Genomic DNA, 27,013 nt, shown 5'->3' with positions numbered 1-27,013 from the left:
CTTCCTTAATGACTCTGGGGGCTGCGGGGATGCCGCAGGCCAGCTCTGCCCTAATTAATTAATAGGGAGCGCTTCCCACAGAGGAATTAGCCTCGATTCCTCCACCTCAGGCTCTTCTTGGCTCATCCCCTGCACAGGCCCCACCCGACAGCCGGGCAGTCATCTGGGACAGCCTGGGGATGCTCCACCGGCTGGCCTGCCCTCCTCACCCTATAGAACCAGAGCTGGAGCCGGTGGTCAGAGTGGACCTGGGGTGAGCTCACCCTCTGACCCCGCCACGTCTTAACAATGTGGGCTGTGACTTAACCTCGTTGAGCCCCTTTTACATCTATAAAAGGGAGCCAGTAGCCTTTCCCTTGTTGAGAAAATAAGTCATCTCAGGGCCAGGGTGAGGACTGTGAGAGACACTTGTTGGGGGTGTGAAATCTACAGGAGTGCCCAAACACTCTGTGGTTAAGAGAAGTGGTGTTGGGATGTTATTATTGGAAGATCATTGGAATATTAGCTTTGAGAGGTGACGGATATGTTTATGGCCTTAACGGTGGTGATGGCTTCAGGGCTGTATACTTATTCCCAAGCTCATCGAGTTGTGTACATTAAACACATTCAGCTTTTTACGTGTCAAGTGTATCTCAATAAAATCGTTTTAAATTTTTTTTTTTAACGTTTATTTATTTTTGGGACAGAGAGAGACAGAGCATGAACGAGGGAGGGGCAGAGAGAGAGGGATACACAGAATCGGAAACAGGCTCCAGGCTCTGAGCCATCAGCCCAGAGCCTGACGCGGGGCTCGAACTCCCGGACCGCGAGATCGTGACCTGGCTGAAGTCGGACACTTAACCGACTGCGCCACCCAGGCGCCCCAATAAAATCGTTTAAAAAAAAGAAATGAAGAGGGCAATGAGGTAGATAGTGACTCTGTGTTTACCTAAATTTCAACGCAGCAAAATATATCAGGTTTCTTTTTTTCTTTGTGTGTTATTCATTGGGCAGTAGTTATGTTATCTTTATCCATTCAGAGGTAGCAAAGATATTCTCCTATAAAAAGGATAAATAATATTCTAATGTCGACAATTCACCCCCATCTCTCCCCCCACCAAAATTAGTGCAAAAATCCATAGTGAGCAAATGTAAAAAAAGACAGCATCTGTAAGAGTGTTGAGCCAAGCCATATGGGGGCCTGAGAAAGAGTAAAAATCAGGAATTCTGATCCTGTCTCTATTTGGAAAGTTGCTATTTTGTTCATGGTGCATTTTGCATTCACTTGGGTTTTTAAAAATGTTGTGTTGAAACGTTATTTATCTTAAATACTGGGGTTTTGGTACCACTGTTCTTTCTATTGAGGTGGAACAGCATAAACTTCGTACAACATAGGGGGCGCCTGGGTGGTTCAGTCGTTTAAGTATCTGACTTCGGCTCAGGTCATGATCTCACGGTCTGTGAGTTCGAGCCCCCCGTCGGGCTCTGTGCTGACCGCTCAGAGCCTGGAGCCTGCTTCGGATTTTGTGTCTCCCTCTCTCTCTGCCCCTCCCCTGCTCATGCTCTGTCTCTCTCTGTCTCAAAAATAAATAAAAACATTAAACAAATTATTATTATTTTTTTAAACTTTTTTTTTTCAACGTTTATTTAGAGACAGAGCATGAACGGGGGAGGGGCAGAGAGAGAGGGAGACACAGAATCGGAAACAGGCTCCAGGCTCCGAGCCATCAGCCCAGAGCCCGACGCGGGCCTCAAACTCACGGACCGCGAGATCGTGACCTGGCTGAAGTCGGACGCTTAACCGACTGCACCACCCAGGCGCCCCGAAAAACATTAAACAAATTAAACAAAAATTCATGCAACATACAATTCAGCATTTCAAAGAGTACGATGCAGTGGCCCTTTGCACATTCACAATGTCGTGCGGCCATTATCTTTATCCTATCCAGTTCCAGGACATTTTCATCCCCCCAGAGGACATCAACGCCCATCAGCGGCCACTGCCCACTCCCCCCAGCCCTGTGTTGGCCTAGCCTGTGCTCTCACGGTTCGGTTCGAAAGCAATGGTGAATAAAACAGCCGCTAGCACCTTCTCGGGAATCAAGCTGGCGACCCCACGCTGTGCAGAGACCTCATATTCTTCACCACCACACGCACGGCTCAAAAACCAAAAGCCAGTTTTCCTGTAGTGTGTCCTCGATGAAGCAATAAAAATTGTGTGTTTCATTCGGCCTCAACTCTAGAGTTCAGTTTTTTCTTGATTTTAATGGAGTGTTTTTTTTTTTTAAAGACTTTTAAAGAACCGTTTTAGATTCACAGCCACGTAGAGCAGAAGGTACAGCGGTTTCTCAGATGCCCCTGCCCCGCCCCCCCCAGGCGCAGCCTTGACCACCATCAACATACCGACCAGAGCGGATCACTCGCTACAACTGATGGGCCTGCACAGACACAGCGTCCTCACCCAGAGTCCACAGTTCGCATTAAGGATCACCCTTGGTGTTGTGCATTCGCTCCTCTGTGCTCCCTCTTCCCTCCCCTTCCCCAACCCCTGCCAAACACGGATCCTTTCCCTGGCTCTCTGGTTTTGCCTTTTCCCAGCACATCATATAGTTGGGATCACACAACATGTAGCCTTTTCAGATGGGCTTCTCTCAGTAATACGCTTTTAAGTTTCCTCTGTGCCTTTTCATGCCTCGAGAGCTCATTTCTTTATTTTTTATTTATTATTATCATTATTTAAAAAAATATTTTCATTTCTTTTTGAGACAGAGAGAGAGCACAAAGTGGGGGAGGGACAGAGAGAGAGAGAGAGAGAGAGAGAGAGAGAGAGAGAGGGAGACACAGAATCTGAAGCAGGTTCCAGGCTCCGAGCTGCCAGCACAGGGCTCAAACTCACGAACCGAGAGATCTTGACCGGAGCCGCTGGTTACAACATTTTTAAATTTTTTTTTTCAACGTTTATTTATTTTTAGGACAGAGAGAGACAGAGCATGAACGGGGGAGGGGCAGAGAGAGAGGGGGACACAGAATCAGAAACAGGCTCCAGGCTCTGAGCCATCAGCCCAGAGCCTGACGCGGGGCTCGAACTCCCGGACCGTGAGATCGTGACCTGGCTGAAGTCGGACGCTTAACTGACTGCGCCACCCAGGCGCCCCAACATTTTTTACAACCAATCATCAACCAATCAATACTTCACTCTGTTTTATGTGTGTTTCTGTTTAAAGACGCCTTATGGGGGCACCTGGGTGGCTCAGCCGGTTAAGCTTCTGAACTCTCGGTTTTGGCTCAGGTCGTGATCTCAAGGTTTGTGAGTTGGAGCCCCGTGTTGGCCTCTGTGCTGACAGCGTGGAGCCTGCTTGGGATTCTCTCTGTCTCCCTCTCTACCGCACTGTCTCATGCTCTCTCTCTCTCAAAAATAAATAAACTTAAAAAAAAAAAGACACCTTATGCAATATAAATTGTTGATTCATTAACGTTGAATTCACAACCAACAGCCTTGCAACTCCTGTCTGAGTAAAACTCATCGAGCACACGTATTTTCTCAGTGAGGCACAACACAGACTTCTCTTGCTAACCAACCTTGGAGGTGCCCAGCCTCATGCCAGAGGCCATTTTAAACAGTCAAATCAACAAAAAGCACCCAAAGTGAAAAACATGGCACTAACTAGACCATGAGAGGGATGTCTTTTACAGCGGAACGTCTCAAACGAGTAGGCAGAGCATAGCCTTGTTCAGCATCAGCGGGGAACACGCACCCCACCCAGCCCAACCTTTGCATCGCTCTGGCTACGTTTGCCAAGGGCCGCAGAAGTGCCACACGTATTGATTTGGGGGTTACACATAAGTTTGGGTGAGTGAGCTCATCACTATGGAATCCTCACATAATAAGGATCAACTGTATGACAATCCCACTTTCTTTTTTTTTAGTTTTTAATGTTTATTTATTTTTGAGAGGGGGAGAGAGAGAGAGAGAGAGAGAGAGAGAGGGGGAGAGAATCTGAAGCAGGCTCCAGGCTCTGAGCTGTCAACACAGAGCCTGAAACGGGGCTTGAACTCACAGACCGGGAGATCATGACCTGAGCTGAAGTCGGACGCTTAACCCACTGAGCCACCCAGGCACCCCCAGGCTTATTTTTTCATTTGAGTGGCATCTTTGTTAAAAATTTTTTTTTACATTTATTCATTTTTGAGAGACAGAGAGAGACAGAGCACAAGTGGGGGAGGGGCAGGGAGAGAGGGACACACAGAACCCGAAGCAGGCTCCAGGCTCTGAGCTGTCAGCACAAGAGTCCGACGTGGGGCTCGAACTCACGGACTGGGAGATCGTGACCTGAGCCGAAGTCGGACGCTTAACCCACTGAGCCACCTAGGCGCCCCAAAGCTTTCTCCGGCTTGACTTCGAATTCAATAAAGATCGATACGTATCATCTACATGGATGAAAGCTTGCAGAGTCTCCCATGATCTTTTTCATCAACAGACACAATTTCTTAGAATAGTTTTACATCTACAGAAAAACTGAAGAGATGTTACAGGAGTTGCCATACTCCCCCCAATAACTTCCCCTCTCTTCCGTTAGTACGATACGTTTGTTTCAATTAAGCAGCCAATACTGACACATCATTACTAAAGTCCACACTCGGTTGAGATCGCCTCAGTTTTTTCCCTAATGTCCTTTTTCTGTTCTGGGACCCCCTGTGGGATCTCCCATTATATTAGGCTACTCTTTGCTGTGATAGTTTCTCAGACTTCCCTTGGGTTTGATGGCTGGCCAGTTTAGACGAGTACTAGCCCAGTATATCCTAGGAACCTCTCTATGGGAATTTGATTTCTTAAAATCATGATTATCCTGGGGTTTTGGGTTTTGGAGGGGCCACTCTAATTGTTAGAAAGCGAAAGGGCACCTGGGTGGCTCAGTCGGTTAAGTGTCTGACCTCGGCTCAGGTCATGAACTCCTGGTTGGTGGGTTCGTGGTCACAAACTCCTGGTTGGCGGGTTCGAGCCCCGCGTCGGGCTCTGGGCTGTCGGCTCAGAGCCTGGAGCCTGCTTCCGATTCTGTGTCTCCCTCTCTCTCTGCTCCTCCCTTGCTTGCGCTCTGTCTCTGTCTCTGTCTCAAAAATAAATATTTTAAAGAAGTGTAAAGGGGTTCTGAGACCCAATCATTTCATTTTACTTACTTATTATTTTGGGTAAATCAGCAAGGAGGGCTCTGTCTTCTTCCCTGCTCAATCTCCAGCTTCTAGCGCAGCTTAGCTCACAGGGGACACGCACTAAATATTTGTGGAGTGAATGACTCCAAGAGCCAGGAGCTCTAGGCTAGGGCTCAGAGAGGGACGCACAACCAGGGTGCACAGCCGGTGTGGGAAAAGAGGGAGTGGGGAGGTTTCGGTGTGTGGGGGGGGAGGGGGTGACAGGTGTTTGTGTGGTCCAGGAGAACCCAACATCTAGGGCAGGGTCTGGACCTTAGCCACACGTTGAGATCACTCGGGGAGCATTAAAATACGCTGATGCCTGAGTCTCACGCCGGAGGACACTGATGTGATTGGTCTAGGGTACCACTTGGGGATTCTAAGGTACAGTGAAGTTTGAGAGCCACGTCCCTGTGGGGACAGTGTCAAGGAGGGGAGTCCAGGCAGTAGGTTGAGGTGGCTGCTCTCTGCCTGGGTGACTTTGGGCGAGTTACCCAACCTCTCTGAGCGCCTGTCCTCTCTTCCAATGGGGGCAGTGATATCTACTTCATCGTGCGGAGACTAACTATGAGCAAAAGAGACCGCCCACATTAGCACGTCCGGATCAACAATTGTTCAATAACAACAACCACCACAAACTGATTTTTATCACAGGTGCGGGGCTGCTCCCTCAGCTCTGGAAAATGGCAGTTAGCTGTCAGGACAGACGGGAGGTGCTGGAAGCGACCAGTGCCGGGTCTTTTGAGAAGAAACGCAGGACCGGCCTCGCCGGGTACGGATTCTAGGGACGGCAAAGGCTAATATTAATTACAAGAGCACAGGAATTAGTGATCTCCCATTCGCGCGAGGCCTCACGCTGCACGAAGCCTGTCCACACCCGCGCGCTTGGATTTTTCTCAGTTTTTAATTTTCTGCGGGGTCGGCGGAGTCATCTCCGCTGTTTAAATAAGGCTAGGCTCAGAGAGGGAGAGGGGTCAGCCCAAGGGCGCACAGCGGCCCAGAGGCCAAGGCCGGGCTGTGCACCCGAAGGGAGACGCGCGGGGCGGCGGAGCCCACGTGGCGGCTGCGGGCACCGGGCCCAGCGGTGGCGGGCGGGTCCCCGCGCCCTCCAGGGACGTTCAGGCCTCAGGAGGGCCGCGGAGGCGCAGGAGGCGGGGGCTCGGAGGCGCGGGGCGGGGGCGGGACGCGCGAGAGGCCACCCACCCCGCCCACCCCAGGATCCCCCCCCCCCCCCCGCCTCCCTCCCTCTCTCCCCTCCTCCCTCCCCACCCGCGCCCTGCCCCTTCCTCCGGCGCGCGGTGGCAGAGCCTGGGCTCGGCGCGGGGGAGGCGGGGGGCATCCCGGAGGGGATCCCGCCCCCTCCCCCGGCCGCCCCGCGCCCCCGCACCCACGTGAGCGCAGGGCCAGCCCGGCTCCCACCCGCCGCACAGCGCGTCCCGGCTCCCTGCCGGTGCCTCCGCCGTCCGGTCCCCGCGCCAAGCGCTGCGCCATCCCTGGCGGGTCCCCGCTGCTCGGGCCGGGCGCTTCGCCGGGCTCCGGCACCTGCATCCGGGAGCAGCGCGCAGGCCGAGGCGCGGGCAGGCCGCCCCCGCCGCTCCGGGCGCGGGTGAGTGGGGGGCCCCGCGGCCGCGCTGGGGCAGGGGCTCCGAGGTAGGGGCGGGCGGGGTCCGAGGCGGGCTCGGCCCCGCACCGGGGTCGGGAGGGTGGGGCGCCCCTCGTCCCCCTTGCCACCTCTCGGCCGCCTTTGTCTCGGCTGCTCCCTGCCCCTTAGCGTGGTCGCCGCCGCTCCTCTGGTCGCCTTGGTGAGTTTCCTACCACCTCAGTCACCCGAGGGCTCGGTGCCCATCGCCCCTCCTCCCCCCCCCCCCCCCCCCCCCCCCCGGTGGCCTCAACTCGCGGGCCGGTGTCCATCTCTGTGCCTGATGCTTCCTCCATTTCCAGGGCTCGGTTCCCTTTCTTCTCGGGCGTGTATGCCTCCAACTCCGGGCAGACTTGGGTTGTGGCTGAGACTTCGGCCACCGCTGCGCTGCGCGGGTGCTGGGTGTGAAGGGTGCGTGGGGGCGGTGGTGGTGGTGCGTGCGTGGGAGCCTGAATTTGTGAGTGGGCTTGCCTGCCCAAAGAGGCGCGTGGGCTGGGTGTTGAAATGTGGGGAGGGATTTGAATGTCTGAAGTTTTGTGTCTGGAGCCCCAAGTTGTGCGTGTGCGTGTGTGTGTGTGTGTGTGTGTGTGTGCGCGCGCGCGCGTAGGAACTGTATGGCCGTCACTGTATGGAGTTTCATTTACGAAGGGGAACTGTGCGCGGTCTTGGAGGCGTGTGTGAGGTCGTATGTCTGACGCTGTGCATGGATGTGTGTGCATGTGTTTGTGTGTGCAGGGATTGTGTGACGGACGCGGCATGAGTGGAGTTGCATTTCTGAAGGCGTCGTGTGGGCTTGTGTGCCTGAACAGTTGTGTGTGCGCGTGTGTGACCGCGTGTCTGTGCGGTTGTATATGTGTCAGTTGCACACAAAGGCGTGGGAGGCTGTGTGTTTGGATGCGTGTGTGATATGTGATGTATGTGACTTTTCTCTTTCCTTCCCCCGCTCGCTGCTCTGGCTAGCAGAGCGTTGAGATAAAATGGAGAGGAAGCCTACGGTTGCCAACCAAGCTTGCTTCAGCTTTAGGATGTGGGAGGCCCTTCCTTTCTTTCCCATCCAAGGTGGGGGGGCAGTACATGCCTTCACGTCTCAGAGTCTGGAGGTTGGGGGAAGTGGGTGGGACACCCATGCTGGAACCCTTGTGGAGACTGGGGACACTAGAAGGGCCCCTTCCCCAGTGGCAAACCTAAGAAACAGGGTCAAGAGAATGCCTAGGACCAGGAGACACTGGACAGGCTGTCTGTCCCCTGGCTGTTGGGTTTCTGCTTTTTTATTGACCCCGGTTAACGTCCGTTTCACGCTCACCAGGTGCTGTTGTGAGCCTCATGCGAATAGAGCCCTCTAAGCCACACAGAAAGTGACTGGTGCCAGCAAGGTGGAGGGGGGTTTGAGACAAAGCGCTCAGGTATGCGGTTCTGTTAGGTCAGGGCTGGTGGATTTTGTCAGTAAAGGGCCCGAGAGATTGCACTGCGGCCCATGCGATCTCTGTCCCAACACCCCAGCTCGGCCATGTAGCCTGTAAGTAGGCCGTAGACAGTATGTCAGGAACGAGCATGGCCATGCGCCAAGAAAGCTGTTTACAGATACAAGCAGCGGGCCGGATGTGGCCCTCAGATGATGGTTTGTCCATCCCTGCTTTGTGCTGTGCTGCTTCTTGTAGGGAAGAGGAAGGAAAGAGACAAAACGAGACCTGGAGCTTTTGTGGCTGGTTTGGATCTCAGCAGAGCACTCCCTTGGGACCCATGGGCAGTTTCGCAGTACTGCTTGGTGACTGGGAACATATGAGAGAGAGAGAGAGAGAGGAATTAAGAGTTTCCCGTGTAATCTGTGGTCCCATGTCTGGGATTTTTTTTCACAGCAAGGTGAGAAGCAGCACTGGGGTTTCAAAGCGGTGGACCCATTTGGAGCAGGACCCCAACTGGGATCTGGCATTGAGAATGCGGGCCTGGACACGGAGGAAGCGTGGCTTGGAAAGTTGAGGCAGCTGTCTCATCTTTTGGATATGGGGGGGGTGGGGGTGGGTCAGGGGAGGGCAAGGAAGACAGTAACCCCGGAAAAGAAGCCGCACAGCTAGCGGCAGCAAACAACCCCACCCCAACCCCCGCTCCCTCCAGGGGTCTACCTACTAGAGGAACTGACATCTGTGAGACTCCCAGCCCATCCTGGGTGGATTTTGGCACTGAGACTGGGGGGCAGCCAAGGGGAGGGGTTGGAGGCCACGATCCCTCAGAGAGTGGCAGGTGTAACACCAGGCAAACCAAACGTGCACAGAGTTCAGCACAGGAACAGTATGGATTGTCTTCCTTTGGCTCGCTCCTTTTTAAAGAGCGAGAGCGAGTGTGTATGAGCCAGGGAGGGGCGGAGAGAGAGGGAGAAAGAGAATCCCAGGCAGCCTCCGCAATATACGCACAGAGCGCTGGCACGGGGCTTGATCCCATGAACCGTGAGATCATGACCCTGAGCGGAAATGAAGAGTCGGACTCTTGATCAACTGAGCCTCCCAGGTGCCCCTTGGAGAGTTTTTTCTAAGAGCCAGATCAATCTGTTGTATTTGTCAGGAAACAGCACACTCCAAAAGCAGAATTGGAAAGAGTTTAACTTAAGGAGTATTCACAAAGATCGGAGCAAAGTGAAGGGAAACCCGTAAGGGTGGTGTAGTAGCAGTCAGGGACCAGCAAGAGTGGGGGAGGGGAGGGATCGGGAGGGAGGCAGGGAGGTAGCAGGATGGGAGCCTTGGCTGTAACAAAGGATTGTGTTTCTTTTTTGGTTGAAACATATTTGATGTATAACATTGCCTAAGGGTAAGGTGTGTACCATGTTGTTTTGATACATTTGTGTCTTGTAATACCATGGGCATTAGCAAGAGCACCTCTACCGCATCAAGGGAGCCAAGAACACCCAGTGGGGAAAAGGATGGTCTCTTCAACAGGTGCTGGGAAAACTGGACAAACACATACAGAACGATGAAATTGGTCCCCTATTTTATACTCCTCAGAAAAAGTAACTTGAAATGGGCCCAAGACTTAAACATAAGACCCGATACCTAGAAGACGAGGTAGGGAAGAAGCCCTGTGACATTGGTCTTGGCAATGATTGTTTTGGCTAGAACACCAAAAGCATAAATGGAAGCCAAAATAAACAAGAGGGACCACATCAAACTAAAAACCTTCTTCGCAGCAAAAGAAACAACAGAATGGAAAGACAGCGTGCAGAATGGGAGACACTTTTTGTAAACCATGTATCAGATAAGAGGCTAACACTCTAAATCTGTAAAGAACTCATGCAACTCAACAATAACAACAGCAACAAAAACCACCTGACTAAAACATGGACAGAGGAACTAAATACGCATTTTTTTTTCAGAGAAGATGTCCGAATGGCCTGCAGGTATGAAGGATTGTCTGATGGGACCTGTGGCTTGAGGCAGAGGAACACAGCCACTGCCAAATAGGGGCGTGTCGGGGGTGGGGTAGGGAGAATAAATGCTCCTCCCACCACCATTCTCCTGCCCACTGGCCAGACCAAAAGGGGAGCCAGCAGCCAAGGGAGCCTCAGCAATGCCGTCCACCCCTGGTGGTCAGCCTTTTGCCCTGGAGTGAATATAAAGGGACAGCAGAATTCCCAGGATGCCTGGGATATGGGCACCTGCCACTTTTTTTTTTTTCCCCTGTGAGATCATTGTAAGCCAGGCTGCCTGTTGTTCCTAAATAGTAGGTCCAGTGCCCAGGGCTCATGATACTTTTAGGACCCACAGAGATGTTTTCACTTTTTTTAAAATCAGAAGAAAGAACTACGCTTCTATTTATTTTATTTTTTATTAAAATTTTTTTTAATGTTTATTTATTTTTGAGAGAGACAGAGACAGAGTGTGAGTGAGGGAGGGACAGAGAGAGAGGAAGACACAGAATCCGGAACAGGTTCCAGGCTCCGAGCTGCCGGCACAGAGCCCGACGTGGGGCTCGAACTCAAACCGGGAGATCATGACCTGAGCCTAAGTTGGACGCTCAACCGACTGAGCCACCCAGACACCCCTACTTATTTTTTTTAAATAAAAATATGTTTTATTTATTTTTGAGACAGAGAGGGAGAGAGAGAAAGAGAGTGTGAGCGGGGGGAGGGGCAGAGAGAGAGGGAGACACAGAATCCGAAGCAGGCTCCAGGCTCTGAGCTGTCAGCACAGAGCCTGACTTGGGGCTCGAACCCACGGACTGTGAGATCATGACCTAAGCTGAAGTCGGACACCTAACCGACTGAGCCACCCAGGCGCTCCAAGAACTGCACTTAGTAAAAGAAAATATTAAAAAAATTTTTTTTAAGATGTATTTATTGTTGAGAGACAGAAAGAGACACCGTTAGCAGGGGAGGGTCAGAGAGGGAGGGAGACACAGAATCTGAAGCAGGCTCCAGGCTCTGAGCTGTCAGCACAGAGCTGGATGTGGGGCTTGAACTCACAAACTGTGAGATCGTGACCTGAGCCGAAGTCGGACGCTTAACCGACTGAACCACCCAGGCGCCCCTAAAAGAAAATATTTTAAAGTATAATGTTCGGTGAAATTCACAGAACAGAAACCCAACCATTTTAAAGAGGCATCAGGGGCATCTTGGGCATTCTCAGTGTTGTGCAACCACTATACTCACCTTTATAACAATTCAGTTGTAAAATACAACTTAATACTTTACTTTTTTTTAATGGAGGAAGAAGTCCACAAAAGCACAAGTTCCTCTGGCCCACAAGAGTCACGTTTCCAAGCTGCCTTAAACTTGTATTTAGTAGGTAAGAGGATCGACAGGTTTTTATTTTTGTATGCACATTTAATGTGTGTTAAAATATAATTTGCATTTCAAGTAATGATCTAAAGCTTCCGTTTGAGCTATATTTATTTCAGTAAGCAAATAAGGTTATAGGGAAGTGGTCAGATACAGAGAAGACGCAGAAGTCTGGTTTTGGGAATAGTGCCTGGCACCCCAGAGAGAACTCTGAACATCACATTCCCCTTCAAAGATGAGTCCTGAAGAGCCCCTGGGGACAAGGTCACCGTTTCCTCCCTAAGGAACCACCTCCAGCTCCTTTCTCCACCTGAACACTCATGCAGACCAGTTGCATTTGTCGGGCACTGACTTTTGCCAGGCTCCTGATGGTTTTGTCATTGTGGATGGTCCACTTGTCCGCACCTCCAGGCCAGACACGAAACCACATTAATTTGGGGGGCTAACCCCAGGGGCCTTGTCTAGGGCTCTGCATGCACGTGGCGCTCAGCAAAGGCTCTTTAGTTTGGTTTGTGAGCTGGGGCAGCCTCCACCTCCTCCTGATGGTGTGAAATAAGGAGGGTTCTGGAGCCAGGGAGTGGCAGAAACCTCCATTACCTTGTGATCTCCCACCCCGCCTCTCCTCAGCCACGTCCTCCGGGAGCGATTCAGGAGATCTGGACCTCTTTCTCCCCGGGGTGTAACCCTGGAGCCCCAGGCGGTGTTCTCAGGTGTCTCAGGATGGGCGAGTCCCAGCAGGTGGACGTCCGCCCTCCGCTGGTGCCTGGATTCTCTCTGAACCCCTCGCTGGTTTCTTCCACCCTTTCCCCTCTCCCTACAGCCGCCCTCTGTCCTGCCCCTCACTGGAAGGCCCCTGTGGCCCCGGCAGATAGACGATGAGCAGCCACGGGAACAGCCTGTTCCTGCGGGAGAGTGGCCAGCGGCTGGGCCGGGTGGGCTGGCTGCAGCGGCTGCAAGAAAGTCTGCAGCAGAGGGCACTGCGCACGCGCCTGCGCCTGCAGACCATGACCCGTGAGCACGTGCTGCGCTTCCTGCGCCGGAACGCCTTCATCCTGCTGACCGTCAGCGCGGTGGTCATCGGTGAGCCGGCTTGGGGGGGGGGCGGGGTCCCCGGGGAAATCTCCTGCCCGCACACATCTTCACTCCACCTACCGGTTGTCACCCACGCGAGCGCATCCCGCCGCCCACTGCGTTCCCCCCGCCCCCCCCCCCCCCCCCATAAGGACACATTCACACAGATGGGGCTGAGTGACCCAAACCACTCCACAGAGCCCTCTTTCGGTCCTAGGGGTCAGCCTGGCCTTTGCCCTGCGCCCGTACCAGCTTACCTACCGGCAGATCAAGTACTTCTCTTTCCCCGGAGAGCTTCTCATGAGGATGCTGCAGATGCTGGTGCTGCCGCTCATTGTCTCCAGCCTGGTCACAGGTGAGAGAGCCCAGGCCAGTGGTGGCTTCTAAGACCCATCCGACAGTCCCAGCTCGAACCTGGAGCCAAAGCTACCCCAGGCATGAGATCACCTCCCTACCTCAGGGCCTGGAACGCGAAGCCGGCACCTAGCCCCGAGTTCTTGGGCCAGAGCCCGGATCTTCGTCAGACTCAGGTTCCAGACCCAGTGTGACCTATGCCACTTAGTAACTTTACCGGACTTCTCCATGGAGGTAGAATACCAGCCCGCCAGGGGCTTAGCATCATTCAGGGGGGCAGCCAGGGAAGAGAGTACGGCACGGATGGCCAAGGGGTGGGATGCGGGTAAAGGTGTTTGAGATGGAGGGGACAGGATGGTGGGTGGGGGATGGGGTAGCAATATGGATGGGCTATGCGAATTCTTTTGGAAAGGGCCAGAGAGTGAACATTTTCAGCATGGGGGGGTGTGCGTATGATCTCTGTCATAACTACCCAGTTCTGTTAAGGTAGTATGGGAGCAGCCGCGGATTCCTATGTAATCAAGTGGGCATGGTTGTGTTCCAATAAAACTTTATTTGCAAAAACAAACCTAAGTGGTTGATTGCCAACCTCCACACTTGATTGGCATGAAGGTTGGCATGAAGAATGCTTTCTTGGGCTGGGTTTCCCAGAAGCAGAGCCTAAGATGGGGATCTTTGCACAAGCGATTGGTCAAGGGATGGCATTCAAGAGAGACCTACGAGCAAGTGAAGGAAGCAAGATGAGGCAGGGAAAGACTCTCAGCAGAGATGTGGGTTCGGAAGAAGGTTGGCCTCCCAGCCCTATCCCACGGGTAGCTGTGGAATAGGAGTAATGCTACAGGATTGTTCTTCTCAACTCTGCCCCCGCCTGAGTCAAAGGGGCTGGCCCTTTGAATCCCAGTTCCAGGCAGCCTTTGGCTTGAGACCTTCCATGGGGTGTTTCTGGGCAAGGCAGCTTTTGTTCTGCTGAGGGCAGCTCTCAAGAGGGGGGGGGGGCAGCACAAACTGTTAGCAGCCAACAGACGCAGCAGCTGAAGGACAGGTGCATTAGTCTGGTAAAGGGCATTTGGATGGGGCACCAAAAGATGTATCTCTCGGAAGTAGTTTACAGTGAGGTGAGTTGGAGGGAGGTACGATGTTGGGGTCAATAGCAGAATGAAGAGTGGGATGACAATGAAGTCGTGGTACAACATAGGGATGAATGGAGGCCGGGGTGGGGGTTGAAAAGGGAGGGTTGGTGATGTGGTGTTTGGGATAAAGGACGGGGTGGAAGGTGTACACGGAAAACGGAATGGGGGTTGAAGAAAGATGAGTGGGTCGAAGGATGGTGGGGTGGGTGCTGGCATGGGGCCCAGAAGAAGGAGATGCCTGGTGGGATGCTTGTTGAGCTGGTGGTATGAGGAGAGTAGAGCTGATGGATGGGCGAGTGGGTGGTGGGGTGTGGACGGGGCTGCTCAGGGCGGCACCCCCTGTCCTCTAGGTATGGCGTCCCTGGATAACAAGGCAACAGGCCGGATGGGGATGCGGGCAGCTGTATACTACATGGTGACCACGGTCATTGCTGTCTTCATTGGCATCCTCATGGTCACCATCATCCACCCTGGGAAGGGCTCCAAGGAGGGGCTGCACCGCGAGGGCCGCATTGAGACCATCCCCACAGCTGATGCCTTCATGGACCTGGTCAGGTGACGTCCTTTCTAATTTTGATGGGCACTCTAAGCCTAGATGCAACAAAGTGTGCTCAAGGAGAGACTAGGGAACAGGCTGATTCAGCCTGGAAATGCAACACCCAAGTTGAACCTAGTCTCTTGGTACCTGCTTTCTGCCCTGGAGCATTGCACGAATGCTCTGAGAGTCGGTGACTTCTAGGGTATGACCTTTTGGCCCTTAGGCTCCGGAGGCTAGAGCTGCATGTTGAGACAGGCTCAGAACAGGTGGTGGCTGGTGTTCCCAAGCTCCATCGGGGGATGAATGATTCTCTTAGAGAGGCAAGATTTTGACAGCCAGAATCAAGGCTCACCATGGTTCTTCCCTGGTCCCTGACTTGGGGGAAACGCACACGTTGTCTGGGTTTTTTGAGGCATCACTGGTACGTGTGTGTGAGTTGAAATCCCCAAGGTGGCTCGGTAGGGGATTTCTCCTCCCCACTGAAGGGCTTGGAGAGACCTGGATTTGAGGTCCATCTGTACCTCTCAGGAGCTGTGTGGCTTTGGGCACCTTCCGTAAAGTCTTTGTGGTTTTGGTTTCTTTGTGCATAAAATGGGGACATCAATAGTGCTAGAAGGGACACTTCTAGAGGTTGTAGGGTTTAGATCATACAGGTCACTTAGCTCAGTACCTGGCCTAGAGTAAGCATTCACATGTTGACTGCCATTATTATTGTTGGTGCTGCTGCTAACTACCTCCCTTCCTCTGATGTTTTTCTGCAGAAATATGTTTCCACCCAACCTTGTGGAGGCCTGCTTCAAACAGGTCAGGAGGAAGTACACAGTTTGCTCAAGGAGGTTTGGAGGGTGGGAGTGATGGTAGGGGGCTTGCTGCTGAGTGAATGGTCCCCGAGTGAGGGATGGGAAGAAGTGCCTGACAGAGCAATGGGCAGGGGCTTTTGGAAGAGTCTGGGAGAGAGAATGTATCTCCTATTGGTGGGATGACCAGCTCTTAGGCCATGAGCTTCCTGGGGATGGTTCTGGAGGAGGAACCAATGTGTCTCACCATAGACGGTTGAGGAGAGAGGCCTTCTAATCTGTTGGAGCAGGGAGCTTTGAAAAATGCGGAATCTATGCGTTGGTCGTTCACTCCTCCATTCATGTGTTGCTTCACTCATTCTTCTACGCGTTGGTCAAGTACTTCGTTTACTCACTCAGATCCACTGAATAAGATTCTCCAGGGTGTGGCAACCAGGAATTGGTGTTCCCGGTAAATTTCTCCAGGAGGTTCTGATGCATCGATTTTGGCCCCGATCTCTCCATATTTCAGTTCAAGACGCAGTACAGCACGAGGTTGGTAACTAGGACCATAGTGAGGACAGAGAATGGATCTGAGCCGGGCACCGCCATGCCTCCCCCATCCTCGATGGACAACGGAACCAGCCTCCTGGAAAATGTCACATGGGCCTTGGGCACCCTACAGGAGGTGCTGAGCTTCGAGGAGACTGTGCCTGTGCCTGGCTCAGCCAATGGCATCAATGCCCTGGGCCTCGTGGTCTTCTCTGTGGCCTTTGGGCTGGTCATCGGTGGCATGAAACACAAGGGCCGGGTCCTGCGGGATTTCTTCGACAGCCTCAATGAGGCTATTATGAGGATGGTGGGCATCATTATCTGGTGAGTGCTGGGCTGTGACAGTGTGGGCAGGTGATGGCCCGTGGGAAGGGTGGAGCTGGGGCTGGGAAGTCCGGTGGTGGGGCAGATGCTCAAGGGGCCATTGGGGTCTTTTGACCCAGATCATTTATATACATATTGGTGAATCGACTCATTCATGTGTTCACTTATAAATTCACTCATGGACTCATCTTCACATTAATGAAACCATTGATTGATTTGTTCATTTATTGACTCACTGCACCATCGATTCATTCGAGCTCATTCTTTGGCCTGCTCATTCATCTCTGCATTTGTTATCCTCCCATTGACTGGCTCACATATTCCCTGCATTCATTCACCTCTTCGCTTAACACCCTCATTCATTCACTCACCCCTTCGTTTGTGTCTCATTTGCTCCTTTTCTAACTCATTTAGCCCCTTGCTAATTATTCCTTAATCGATACATGCACGCATTCATTCATTCTTTACATGTGTCTGTTCCTTCACCAATTCCTTCACTCATTCAGCAGACATTTTCCCAGGCTAACTCGGTCTTGAACTCTGGAATACGGAGATCCGTTGAATTCAATCATGAAGTCTTGGAGGAGACAGCCACATACTAGATAAATGTGATTCAAGGCGGAAGGTTCTAGAGTAAAGGGACATTTAAAAGGTGTTGAGGACGTGGAGAAGTGAGCAGCCAGTGGACAGATAGGTAGTGGACTCTGCTTGGGAAGCTGAGGAGGGAGTCATAGAAAAGGTCACTTCTTAGTTGGGTCTTGAAAGGTAAGTGGGAATCCAATAGGACAGGGAGGGGGAAGAGGCCCTTCAAGCAGAGACGAGAGAACATGCAAAGCCTGCAAGGACCTGAATTGTCTGGAGAATGGCAGAGAGTTCAGGGAGGTGGGAGCACAAGGTGAGTTGGGAGTGGCCATGAAAGATGTTAACAAGACCAGGGCGCCTGGGTGGCTCAGCCGGTTGAGTGTCCAACTCTTGGTTTCAACTCAGGTCGTGATCTCACAGTTCGTGGGTTCAAGTCCCGCGTCGGGCTCTGTGCTGACAGCGCGGAGCCTGCTTGGAATTTTTTCTCCCTCTCTCTGCCCCTCCCCTCTTCTCTCTGTCTCTCTCAAAAATAAACTTAAAAAAAAAAAAAAGATGTGGACAAGACTGTCTGGTCCCAAACTGGAGAAGATTTTGTACATCATCCCCAATAACTAGAAAGCTGTGTAGGGGGCTAGAGGCCAAGGTGAAAGCTTGGAAAAGCAGTGGATGGTGAGCTTGTCAAGGATAAATAAGACCAACGAGACTGAGTTTTGGAAACCAAAAATCTAAAGTGGTGTCGTTGGCAGGTTTGGGTCAAATATCCCGATGTACCGGGTGGCTGAGGGTAGAAGGAAAGAAGCCCTGTGCAGTTGACCTGAAGGTGAGGAACTTTGTTGGGGGATCAGGAGGAAGGACGAAGATGGGGAGGTTGGGAAGGGCGTTCATGAGCAGACACAGAGGTAGGTCTAGGCTGGGAGACAACTCTGCACCTTCACATCGGCTGTCACCCTGAGCCTAGCTGAGCCCAGCTGGGGGGGGACAGGTGAGCCCCCGATGAACTCACTTCTGTCTCCTCTCTTTCACTCGCTGCTCTAGCCGCACCGGTCTGCTCTCCACTCCTTTACTTCTTCCAGCTCATGCTAATCTCAGGGTCTTTGCACTGTGCCTGCAATGCTTCCCGCGCGGGTGGATGTGTCCCTCCTCACCACTCGGGCCTCTGCGTGAATGTCAGCATCTCTAGAGAAGCCCCTCCTTGATCACGCATGTTTCCACAGCCCCACTCAGGGGCTCTGTTTTGCGGCGGTCGCCCTCCGAAGTTTTAAATTAGGCGTTTCTATGTGTACCGCCTGTTTCCCCATCAGGATGTGGGTGCCACAGGGGTAGCGACCTTGTGACCATAGCAGAGCGGGTGCTCAGGAGAGAGGTTGAATAAGTAGATGATTTGACAAGACACGTGGTTTGAGATGCCCATGGGAAATTCAGGTGCAATAGCTCAGGGCTGGTGAGTGAGTGGGAGTATGCACTTCCAGAAAAGGCAGTAGGGGCCTAGAGGTTACCCACTTAGCGCAAAAAGAGTTGGAGGCGGTGAATAAGGGGCGTTCAAAGGCCAGCGATAGGGACCGTCTGGGCCACGTCTAGGGAGAGAGTCCCAAGGGCGGTGATTCTTTGGGGAGGGACTTGAATGGGAATGGAGGTAAGAGAGACCTCATAAGATTGTATCGCGTGGAGTTGTAGGAGCCTTTCCCCACTGTAGTGGGCATGAGTTCTGGGTGAGTGGGAAGAGGAAGTGGACTGTGCCTGTGGGGCCCTTCCCTGTTTGTGAGTGTGTGGGGAAGGTTGGGGTGGAGTAGGGTGCTGGACCATGGGCACTGCCTGGCCCCAGGGGCTTATATGGGCAAAGCCTTGGGAATGCCAGCTCGGAGCCTTAGGGGAAGTCATGAGGGAGCTCTGACAGGCCTCTGGCTTGGCCTAGGTACGCACCCGTGGGCATCCTGTTCCTGATTGCTGGGAAGATCCTCGAGATGGAAGACATGGCCGTCCTGGGGGGTCAGCTGGGCATGTACACCCTGACCGTCATCGTGGGCTTGTTCCTCCATGCTGGTGGTGTCCTGCCCCTCATCTACTTCCTCATCACCCACCGGAACCCCTTCCCCTTCATTGGGGGCGTGCTGCAGGCCCTCATCACTGCCATGGGCACGTCTTCCAGGTACGGCCTAATCCCCCACCCCTGGTGAGGTTCACTGTTGTCCACCTGCTCTCCTACGAGTCCTGCCCTCCTTCACCCCCTACTGAGCCTCGTCTGTGCTGTGCGGTAATGTCAGCGGCTCTGGAAGGTCTCCAGGTCGACCAACACCTCAGTGCTGATCTCTGTTCCCGCACTGGCTCTCCTGACCTCTTTTCCTCCGTGTCTATTTCTCTGTTGTGTGTGGAGGAGAACTAGCTGCCAGTCTTGAGGTTAAGACCAAGCTTCCCACGGGCTCCATGTTCTCGGTCATTTTTCTGGCTCAGAGAGTTTCATTTCCCCTCGGGGTGGTGGCTGGGAGCTCTCTTGGCCTCCTTGTCCTTTTCTTGTGGTTTTAGGGGGTTAGTAAAGAACTTCCCTTTTCCCCATCATCTAAATTCAAAATAGTTTGAGAAGTGTCACAAGGGCCAACCAGCTGGAAGAATGGTGCCATTTTTATTGCTCGCAATGCTGCCTGGAGATTTGGTCCGTGGCCAACAGGATGGGTGCCATCACAGCCCAGGATTAAACTCAACCTGGTCGTCACAGGGCTGGATCCCCAAAGGCCTTCTCTGTGGGTCCAGGCTTCTCACTGCATGGCATCAGGTTGACCAGGCAGAGCTCGTGTTTTGTGGACAGACAGACTCCCAAATGAGACGGCCGCTCCTTCAGCTAAACTCCCCCATCAGTTAGGCCCCCCCTTCCTCCCCTGAGGGGCGGTGGGAGAGAGGCAAGGAGGGTTAGTGTAGCTGGGGTGCCCCGTGAACTACAGGAGTGGGGGACTAGGGGTCCCTGTAATACTTCTCTCTCAACCTTGAGGGTGTGGGTGGGAGGCCAGCAGACTGTTAATCCCCTCCTTCCTGGGAGTGGAAAGTGCACTAGTGACACAAACACGTGCCTAGTAATCAGCCTTAAGCTATTGGCTTTAAGCGGGTCCAGAGACCTTCACCCTAGGGGACTGCCATTGCTGTGTGCTTCTGGCAACATGAGGAATCCCTCTTCCCTGTGCAGTTATCAGTCTCTGAAATGTTATACGCCTGCCAGCCTCTCCTCGCTCTGGCTCCCATCTGGGCTCTTAGTGTTCTCAGCAGACTCTCTCTTTCGACTCGTTGCGGCCCCAGCCCCCACCCTGCCACCCCCCGTTCTCAGTCTCCTGGGCTCTCTCCCCTAGCTCTGCAACGCTGCCCATCACCTTCCGCTGCCTGGAGGAGGGCCTAGGTGTGGACCGACGCATCACCAGGTTTGTGCTGCCTGTGGGGGCCACCGTCAACATGGACGGGACCGCCCTGTACGAGGCTCTGGCCGCCATCTTCATCGCCCAAGTCAACAACTATGAGCTCAACCTGGGCCAGATCACAACTATCAGGTGAGGTGGTCTTGGGTGGGCTGTGCCAGCAGGTGAGACCTCAGAGGTCGTTAGCTTGGCTAGGGGTGGGGGGGGGGCTCAGCTTGAGGTCAGGGGAGGCTTTGAATGTTGGAGCGGGGGGATGTGGGATGAGCCCAGTCACCCAGGCCAACTGAGCTTGTCAGGAGCTGGCGTGATGTTTTAGTCCCCATTTCCTTTCCCATGCTGTTGTGGGACATCCCTTTGCCCAGGATTTTCCAAAGTATGGCCTGGTGCAACCTAATGACACGAGGCTCTTACGTTGGATTCCTGGGCCTCGTCACCCAGAGGTTCCAACGCGGTCATTATAAATACAACAGCAAACATTATCACCTCCTTTCGGTCTTTGCTTCGGGGTCACACTTTCGGGGAAGTGTTCCCTGAATGTTCGGTTTAAAATCGCATGGTCTGGACCCTCGTAGACTGACCCGTTCCTCCATAGCGCCATCTGCCTTAGTTTATATGTTAAGTACTCCTCTCGCTTGTTGCCTGCCTCCCCCCCTAGAACGTGAGCTCTGTTTGGGCAGGGGTTTTCTTCCATGGGAATTTCTACTAGGCCTCTAGCTTGTAGCATACGCGCCGTAAGTATGAGTTGAAAGAATACATTTATTGAAGGCTGCTTTTCGTTTTCAGGAACTTAATTTAAGATGTCCCGGGGAACCGCCTCTCCCCTTCCATGGTGTCCTTTCTCACTGTCCGCCTCATCTTCCCCTTCCCTCCTCCTGCCCCCCCTGTGTTCTCTTTCCATGTGCAGTATCACGGCGACAGCAGCCAGCGTTGGGGCTGCTGGCATCCCCCAGGCGGGTCTGGTCACCATGGTCATTGTGCTGACATCGGTGGGCCTGCCCACTGAAGACATCACGCTGATCATAGCGGTGGACTGGTTCCTGTGAGTCCCTTCAGACCCTGGTGTTCTCGCTCCTCAACCCTCACTCCCCACCCGCGTTCCCCGTGAGACCCCCAACCCGTGGGCCCTCAGTCCAGCAAGGACACAGAGTTCTAGAACTTGAGAGCAGAAGCGAAGCCGTGGAGCACACTCTGGGCTGTGGCCCGCGGTTCCCAAATTCCAGAGTTAACCTTGGGGAAGTAGGACAGGGAGGAGAGGAGCAATGGGGGCTTTAGCTCTCAGCCTGAAAAGCCCCCGCTTTATGTAGAAGTCACAAGAAGGCGATCTGTGGGACAGAGCTGGCTTGCCAGTGTTTTTTGTGTGTTTGTTTTTAATTCTCAACTTTGAAACACGGGAGGTTTACATTAAGAAAAACCCCAAAAAACTCTGGACTTTCATCCCCATTTGGGAGCTGTGTGCCGGACCCGAGTCCCATGTAGACAGCCTCCAATCTTGCCGGGGAAGCTTTGGCATCTTTCCCTGGTTACACGTAGTTCACTTTGGTGAGCTGATTTACTCATGGTGGTTCCCGTCCTCCTCCTGTATGCCGTTCAGCCCACAGCCTCTCATTTTCTCCATCAGATGTTTATGTCCTTAAAAAGAGAGAATTGCATTGCTGAGATCAAATGTGAGCACATCAGCATTGATCCAACCTGTGTTTGGTAGGAGGGGAAACTGAGGACACTGAAGGGGAGGGACCTGCCTGAGGTTATGTGGTTGTGGAGGGGACGTGAGCCCCAACTCCCAGCACAAGGGACCCCCCCGCCCTGACCCTGCTACACCCACTCTTCCATGAACTCTTGAAACTTCGACTAACCGTGGCTTCTCTCTCCCCTCCCCTCCCCTCCCCAGTGACCGGCTTCGCACAATGACCAATGTTCTGGGGGACTCTATTGGAGCAGCCGTCATTGAGCATTTGTCTCAGCGGGAGCTGGAGCTGCAAGAAGCCGAGCTCACCCTCCCCAGCCTGGGGAAGCCCTACAAGTCGCTCATGGCACAAGAGAAGGGGGCGTCCAGGGGCCGGGGAGGCAACGAGAGTGCCATGTGAGGGGACCCCAGCCCTGCTGCCCATAGAGGAGGGAACGGGGCTGGGGAGGGGGGGTCCTAGGGAAGACCCACTTGCCCGAATGACTGTGCGCTGAACACACGTGTTCTGTCCAGCTTGTTTGGTGGAAACTAAGATAAAGGAGCAGGAACCAAAGGGTGTCCAAGGCCTCCATTTCTCTCTGGGCGCATGCAGAGAACTCGTGGAGGGCAGTGAGCTTCGGGTCCGACAAGCGGAGGGGTCAGCTCATGCCCTTTATTTTCTCAAGGAGTGGTGGAATTGAAGGAAGTAAGGGATAACCGCCATTTATCATAATAAAACAATGTGTATGACCTCCGTGTCGGGGGTCCCCGGGACCTGAAGGTTCAATGATTTGCTAGAAGGACTCGTGGAACTCAGAGAAGCTCTGATGCTCACGTTTATAGTTGACTGCAGTGAAAGATGACAGATTAAAAATCTGCCAAGACCAAAGTTGCCTGGGGCAGGGTCCAGAAGTCACCAGACGTGGGCTTCCCATGGCGCCCTCTTAGTGGAACCCCATGGACTCACTCAGTCGTCTCCGCAACGATGTGTGACAGCACGTATGGAGTAGTGTCAGCCAAGGAAGTTCACCTGAGCCTTGGTGTCCAGGACTGTTACCGGGGATCTGTTGTGTAGGCGTTCTTTGGTCCCCACAGAAGTCAAACGAGTATAGCAGGTGAACAAAAACAGGCATTCGCCATAAGTTACGTGGTCAACACGGACCACGTGGTGGGGATCAAGGTCCCAGATATACCAAGATGCTTTTATGAGGCAGGATATTCCAAGGGCTCAGAGTTACCTCCCGGGAGCCAGTCAAGGGCAAGTCCTTTCTCTGGAACGTGCAGGCTTTCAGCTCCCCTAAGCCTTCCGAGTCAACTCTTTACTTCATGCACCCATGGCTGGGAATAGAGGAAGCAGCTTCCCGTGGGGAAGAGTAACTGTGTCTTGTAGTCCAAACTGCTGACTCCTGAAACCAGTTGTCTCAGACTGGACACAGCTGGCCTCAGGAAGCGCTGTGTCTCCTTAGTGCACAAGGGTGGATGTTGGTCATTTAACATTATTTTCCTTCAGCCTAATAAACCAGGTGGGACATGAAATGAGACTTTAATAAAGGCTTGGGGAAAACACAAGTATATGAAGAGTAACAGGATTCCAGATGTCATGGATGTAATTGAACTCTGTGACCCTTTAGTCCCGGAAACACATTAGTTTTTTTTCTGAATCAAATTAAACTTCCCTTGAGCACCTGCCTCTCTCACAGCGGGAAGAAACCTTTCAAGCACAGGCGTGTTTCGGGGATACTCCCTCCCCCATTCTTTAGGATCCAAAGAGAACCCTTGGGCATATGTACTTGAGAAAACTGGGAAGTAGGGATCCAGATTTCTTTCGTCTGTTTGCAGTCACCATGGCAACGTTTGTGTCAGAAACTAGAAAAAGTCCAGGCAAAGGCAAGAAGCTTATAAAGCATCCTACTCCACAGTTGACCCTGGGGAGCTTGGCCGGGGATCCCAGTCTCAAACCGGAATTTCTGCCTCTAAGGTGTGGTCAATGGTCTGTGTCTGCAGAAAGCTCCTCGTGGGAGCGGGGTGTGGCAGTTTGCTAGGTCTCCCGTGACAAAGGGCCGCAGACTGGGTGGTTAAACAACAGATGTCTATTTGCTCCTAGTTTTGGAGGCATATCTTTGACTTGATTCCATTCATGTAACCCCAGAAAACATCTCTCTAAATGTTTCCAAAATAGGCACACATCCCATCACTTTGAAAGTAGATATTAAACACATGGGATTCGATTCAGTTGTTAAGAAATCCAGACCATATCTGAAGCTAACTGAGAAAATACGTTCTATTCATATAAAGTTAAAGCGACTGGTTACAAAATGAAAAAAAGGAATCCAAGGCACAACCTGAAGAAAAATAGAGGGCAGGAAAGAAACATGGAAGGTTTTGCTCTAAGACATAAAATTTGGAAAAATAAGGTTTTGCTCTAAAACATAAAGTTAGGAAAAATAAAAATATTGCACAGAGGGGGTGCCTGGGTGGCTCAGTCGGTTAAGCATCCTACTTTGGCTCAGGTCATGATCTCACAGTTTGTGGGTTCGAGGCCCACGATGGCAGTCTCTGTGGTCAGCGCAGAGCCTGCTTGGGATCCTCTGTCCCCCCTCTCTCTGTCTCTCCCCTACTTGCATGCATACGCACTCTGTCTCTCTCTCAAAAACAAATAAACATTTAAAATATTTAAAAAATAATGCACAAAGGAAACTAAGATTTCTGGTCCTCAGGATTGTGTGCCCAGTTACTCATGAGAATCCTGTAATGGTCCCCCAACACTGAGAGGCACTGCCCTGCTGAGGAGTCTCCCCAGGGCCCCCTTCATGTCCCTGTTCCTCAGACTGTAGATGAAGGGATTCAGCATGGGGGTGACAATCGTGTACATCACCGAGGCCACCAGACTTGTCCTAGAGGATGAAGTCGCTGCAGAACTGAGGTAGACCCCAAGACCTGTGCCATAGAACAAGAAGACCACCGAGAGGTGAGACCCACACGTGGAAAAGGCTTTGTACTTGCCCCTGGCTGATGAAATTTTCAGGATGGGGGAGAAAATCTGAGAATAAGAAAAGAGGATCCCAGAGAGAGGAAAAACACCTAGGACAATAGTCACAAAATACACCACCATGGTATTGACGAAGGTGTCAGAACAGGCAAGCTTCAGGACTTCGGGAAGATCACAAAAAAAGTGTGGGATTTCCATGTTTGTGCAGAAGGACAGCCTCAAAAGGGTCAAGGTCTCGAGCAGGGAGCCCATGACACTGATGCACCAGGACCCCACGGCCAGCAGCCTACAGAGCTGGGGGTTCATGATGACCATGTAGTGCAGGGGGTGACAGATGGCCACAAAGCGGTCATAGGCCATCACAGTCAGGAGTAAATTGTCCAGGCATCCAAACACGATGAAAAAAAATATCTGGCTGAGGCAGCCTTTATATGTTATGATTGTGCTCTGAGTCTGGATGTTCCAGAGCATCTTCGGGACGGTGGTGGAGGTGAAGCAGATGTCTACAAAGGACAGGTTGGCCAGGAAGAAGTACATGGGGGTGTGGAGGTGGGAGTCAGAGCTGACGGCCAGGATGAGGAGCAGGTTCCCAGTGAACGTGACCAGGTACATGGACAGAAACAGCCCAAAGAAGAAAGGTTTCTCTGTGAATCCCAGGAGGAGAAAGTGTCCAGCTCCTGTTTGGTTTCCTCTTTCCATGGGGCTACTGGCCTTGTCCAGAAAGAGACAAAAAGCAAGACACGATTCACTGCAAATAAGCATTCCCCCGAATGACCGAAATATCCTTAATCCAAACCCAAATCCAAATCGTTTGTTTTGGCTAACGATTGGCTTTCTTTGCTGACAAATTGTGGTTACCACCGCTACCTGGGAAAATTGTCCCTAAGATCAGTGGTTCTCCAGTTGTGGCCCCTGTACAGCACCATCAACATCACGAGGGAACTTGTTAGAAGTGCCCATTTTCAGGCCCACCTGACCTACTGAGTCAGACGCTCTGGGTGTGAGGCCAGCACTCTGGGCCTTGACAAATCCTCCTGGGGATCTGATGCACACCCAACTTTGGGGAGCACTGCTCTAGTGCTCCCCTGCACCCCTAAGCAGCCATCCACGGGGGCTGCTTTTCACTTTGTGCTCGGTACTTGTGGGAACAGGCAATTCCCTAACCCCAGGCTGCCTTTCACTGTGCTGCCTTTCCACGGTTTCTATATCTTAGATCCTCTGGACCATGGGTGCGCCTTCTCATAAAAAAATAATAACCAATATTATTGTTGTTAATAGTCATTTACGTTTCATTTGTATTATCAATGCCTAAATAGAAATTCCACCAAAATTGCATTTATAAATATACCACTCTAGAGTTTCTTATTTATTGATTTCAAAATTTTATGTTATTTTTTTAAAATTCCGGTCTAATGAAAGTACAATGTTACATTAGCTTCAGGTGTACAATATAGTGATTCGACAATTCTGTGCACCACCCAGTGCTCATCACAAGCGTGCTCTTTAATTCCCATTACCTGTTACACTCCTCCCCCCTCCACCCCCACTTCCCTTCTAGAACCATCAGTGTGCTGTCTTTAGTTAAGAGTCTGCTCCTTGGTGTGCTGTGCTCTTTCTGCCCTGCCTGATTGTTTTCTTTTTTTTTTTTTTAAATTTTTTTTTTAACGTTTGTTTATTTTTGAGACAGAGAGAGAGAGAGAGAGAGAGAGAGCATGAACGGGGGAGGGGCAGAGAGAGAGGGAGACACACAGAATCGGAAGCAGGCTCCAGGCTCCGAGCCATCAGCCCAGAGCCCGATGCGGGACTCGAACTCACGGACCGCGAAATCGTGACCTGAGCTGAAGTCGGACGCTCAACCGACTGAGCCACCCAGGCGCCCCCGTTTTCTTTGTTAAATTCCACACAGGAGTGAGATCATATGGTATTTGTCTCTCTCTGACTGACTTATCTCACTTAGCATGATGCCCTCTAGATCCCTCCACCCTGTTGCAAATGGCAAGATCACGTTCTTTTTTTTATGGTCGAGTAATATGCCATTGTATGTATACCCCACATCTTTTTTATCTAGT

The 27,013-nt window shown here is 52.2% G+C and overlaps 2 protein-coding genes across 5 annotated transcripts; one reads left to right on the top strand and one right to left on the bottom strand.

Annotated features, from left to right (window-relative positions):
- Window positions 1-6,590: 6,590 nt before the first annotated feature.
- On the top strand, window positions 6,591-22,726 carry SLC1A6 (solute carrier family 1 member 6). 4 transcript variants are annotated; one of them, XM_003981968.5, is made up of 11 exons: window positions 9,544-10,190; window positions 11,503-11,577; window positions 12,391-12,650; window positions 12,859-12,996; window positions 14,476-14,680; window positions 15,425-15,467; window positions 15,972-16,315; window positions 18,810-19,043; window positions 20,230-20,424; window positions 21,197-21,331; window positions 22,181-22,726. In XM_003981968.5, exons 3-11 carry the CDS (start codon window positions 12,446-12,448, stop codon window positions 22,374-22,376), a joined length of 1,695 nt encoding a protein of 564 aa, XP_003982017.1. In that variant the 5' UTR covers window positions 9,544-10,190; window positions 11,503-11,577; window positions 12,391-12,445; the 3' UTR covers window positions 22,377-22,726. The 4 variants fall into 4 exon arrangements, with proteins under 4 accessions (XP_023102329.1, XP_023102352.1, XP_003982017.1 ...); XM_023246561.2 differs by lacking the exons at window positions 9,544-10,190; window positions 11,503-11,577 and adding an exon at window positions 6,591-6,772; XM_023246584.2 differs by lacking the exons at window positions 9,544-10,190; window positions 11,503-11,577; window positions 22,181-22,726 and adding an exon at window positions 6,591-6,772 and having other exon boundaries at window positions 21,076-21,207.
- A 1,960-nt stretch (window positions 22,727-24,686) lies between these two features.
- On the bottom strand, window positions 24,687-25,643 carry LOC101087457 (olfactory receptor 7C2). The gene has a single exon (XM_003981998.4). It carries the CDS (start codon window positions 25,641-25,643, stop codon window positions 24,687-24,689), a length of 957 nt encoding a protein of 318 aa, XP_003982047.4.
- Window positions 25,644-27,013: the final 1,370 nt, after the last annotated feature.

This window comes from Felis catus, chromosome A2, assembly GCF_018350175.1.
Source record: "Felis catus isolate Fca126 chromosome A2, F.catus_Fca126_mat1.0, whole genome shotgun sequence".
Lineage (NCBI taxonomy): Eukaryota > Metazoa > Chordata > Mammalia > Carnivora > Felidae > Felis > Felis catus.
The sequence above is the reverse complement of the archived record's forward strand: the minus strand, read 5'-3'. Positions and strand labels throughout refer to the sequence as shown.

Excerpts from the sequence above, each read along its gene's own strand:
- LOC101087457 (XM_003981998.4), bottom strand. The coding sequence starts at position 25,643 with ATGGAAAGAGGAAACCAAACAGGAGCTGGACACTTTCTCCTCCTGGGA.
- SLC1A6 (XM_023246561.2), top strand. The coding sequence starts at position 12,446 with ATGAGCAGCCACGGGAACAGCCTGTTCCTGCGGGAGAGTGGCCAGCGG. Across the intron at positions 12,651-12,858 it reads CGTCAGCGCGGTGGTCATCG|GGGTCAGCCTGGCCTTTGCC; the intron begins GTGAGCCGGCTT and ends TTTCGGTCCTAG. Across the intron at positions 15,468-15,971 it reads TGGAGGCCTGCTTCAAACAG|TTCAAGACGCAGTACAGCAC; the intron begins GTCAGGAGGAAG and ends TCCATATTTCAG.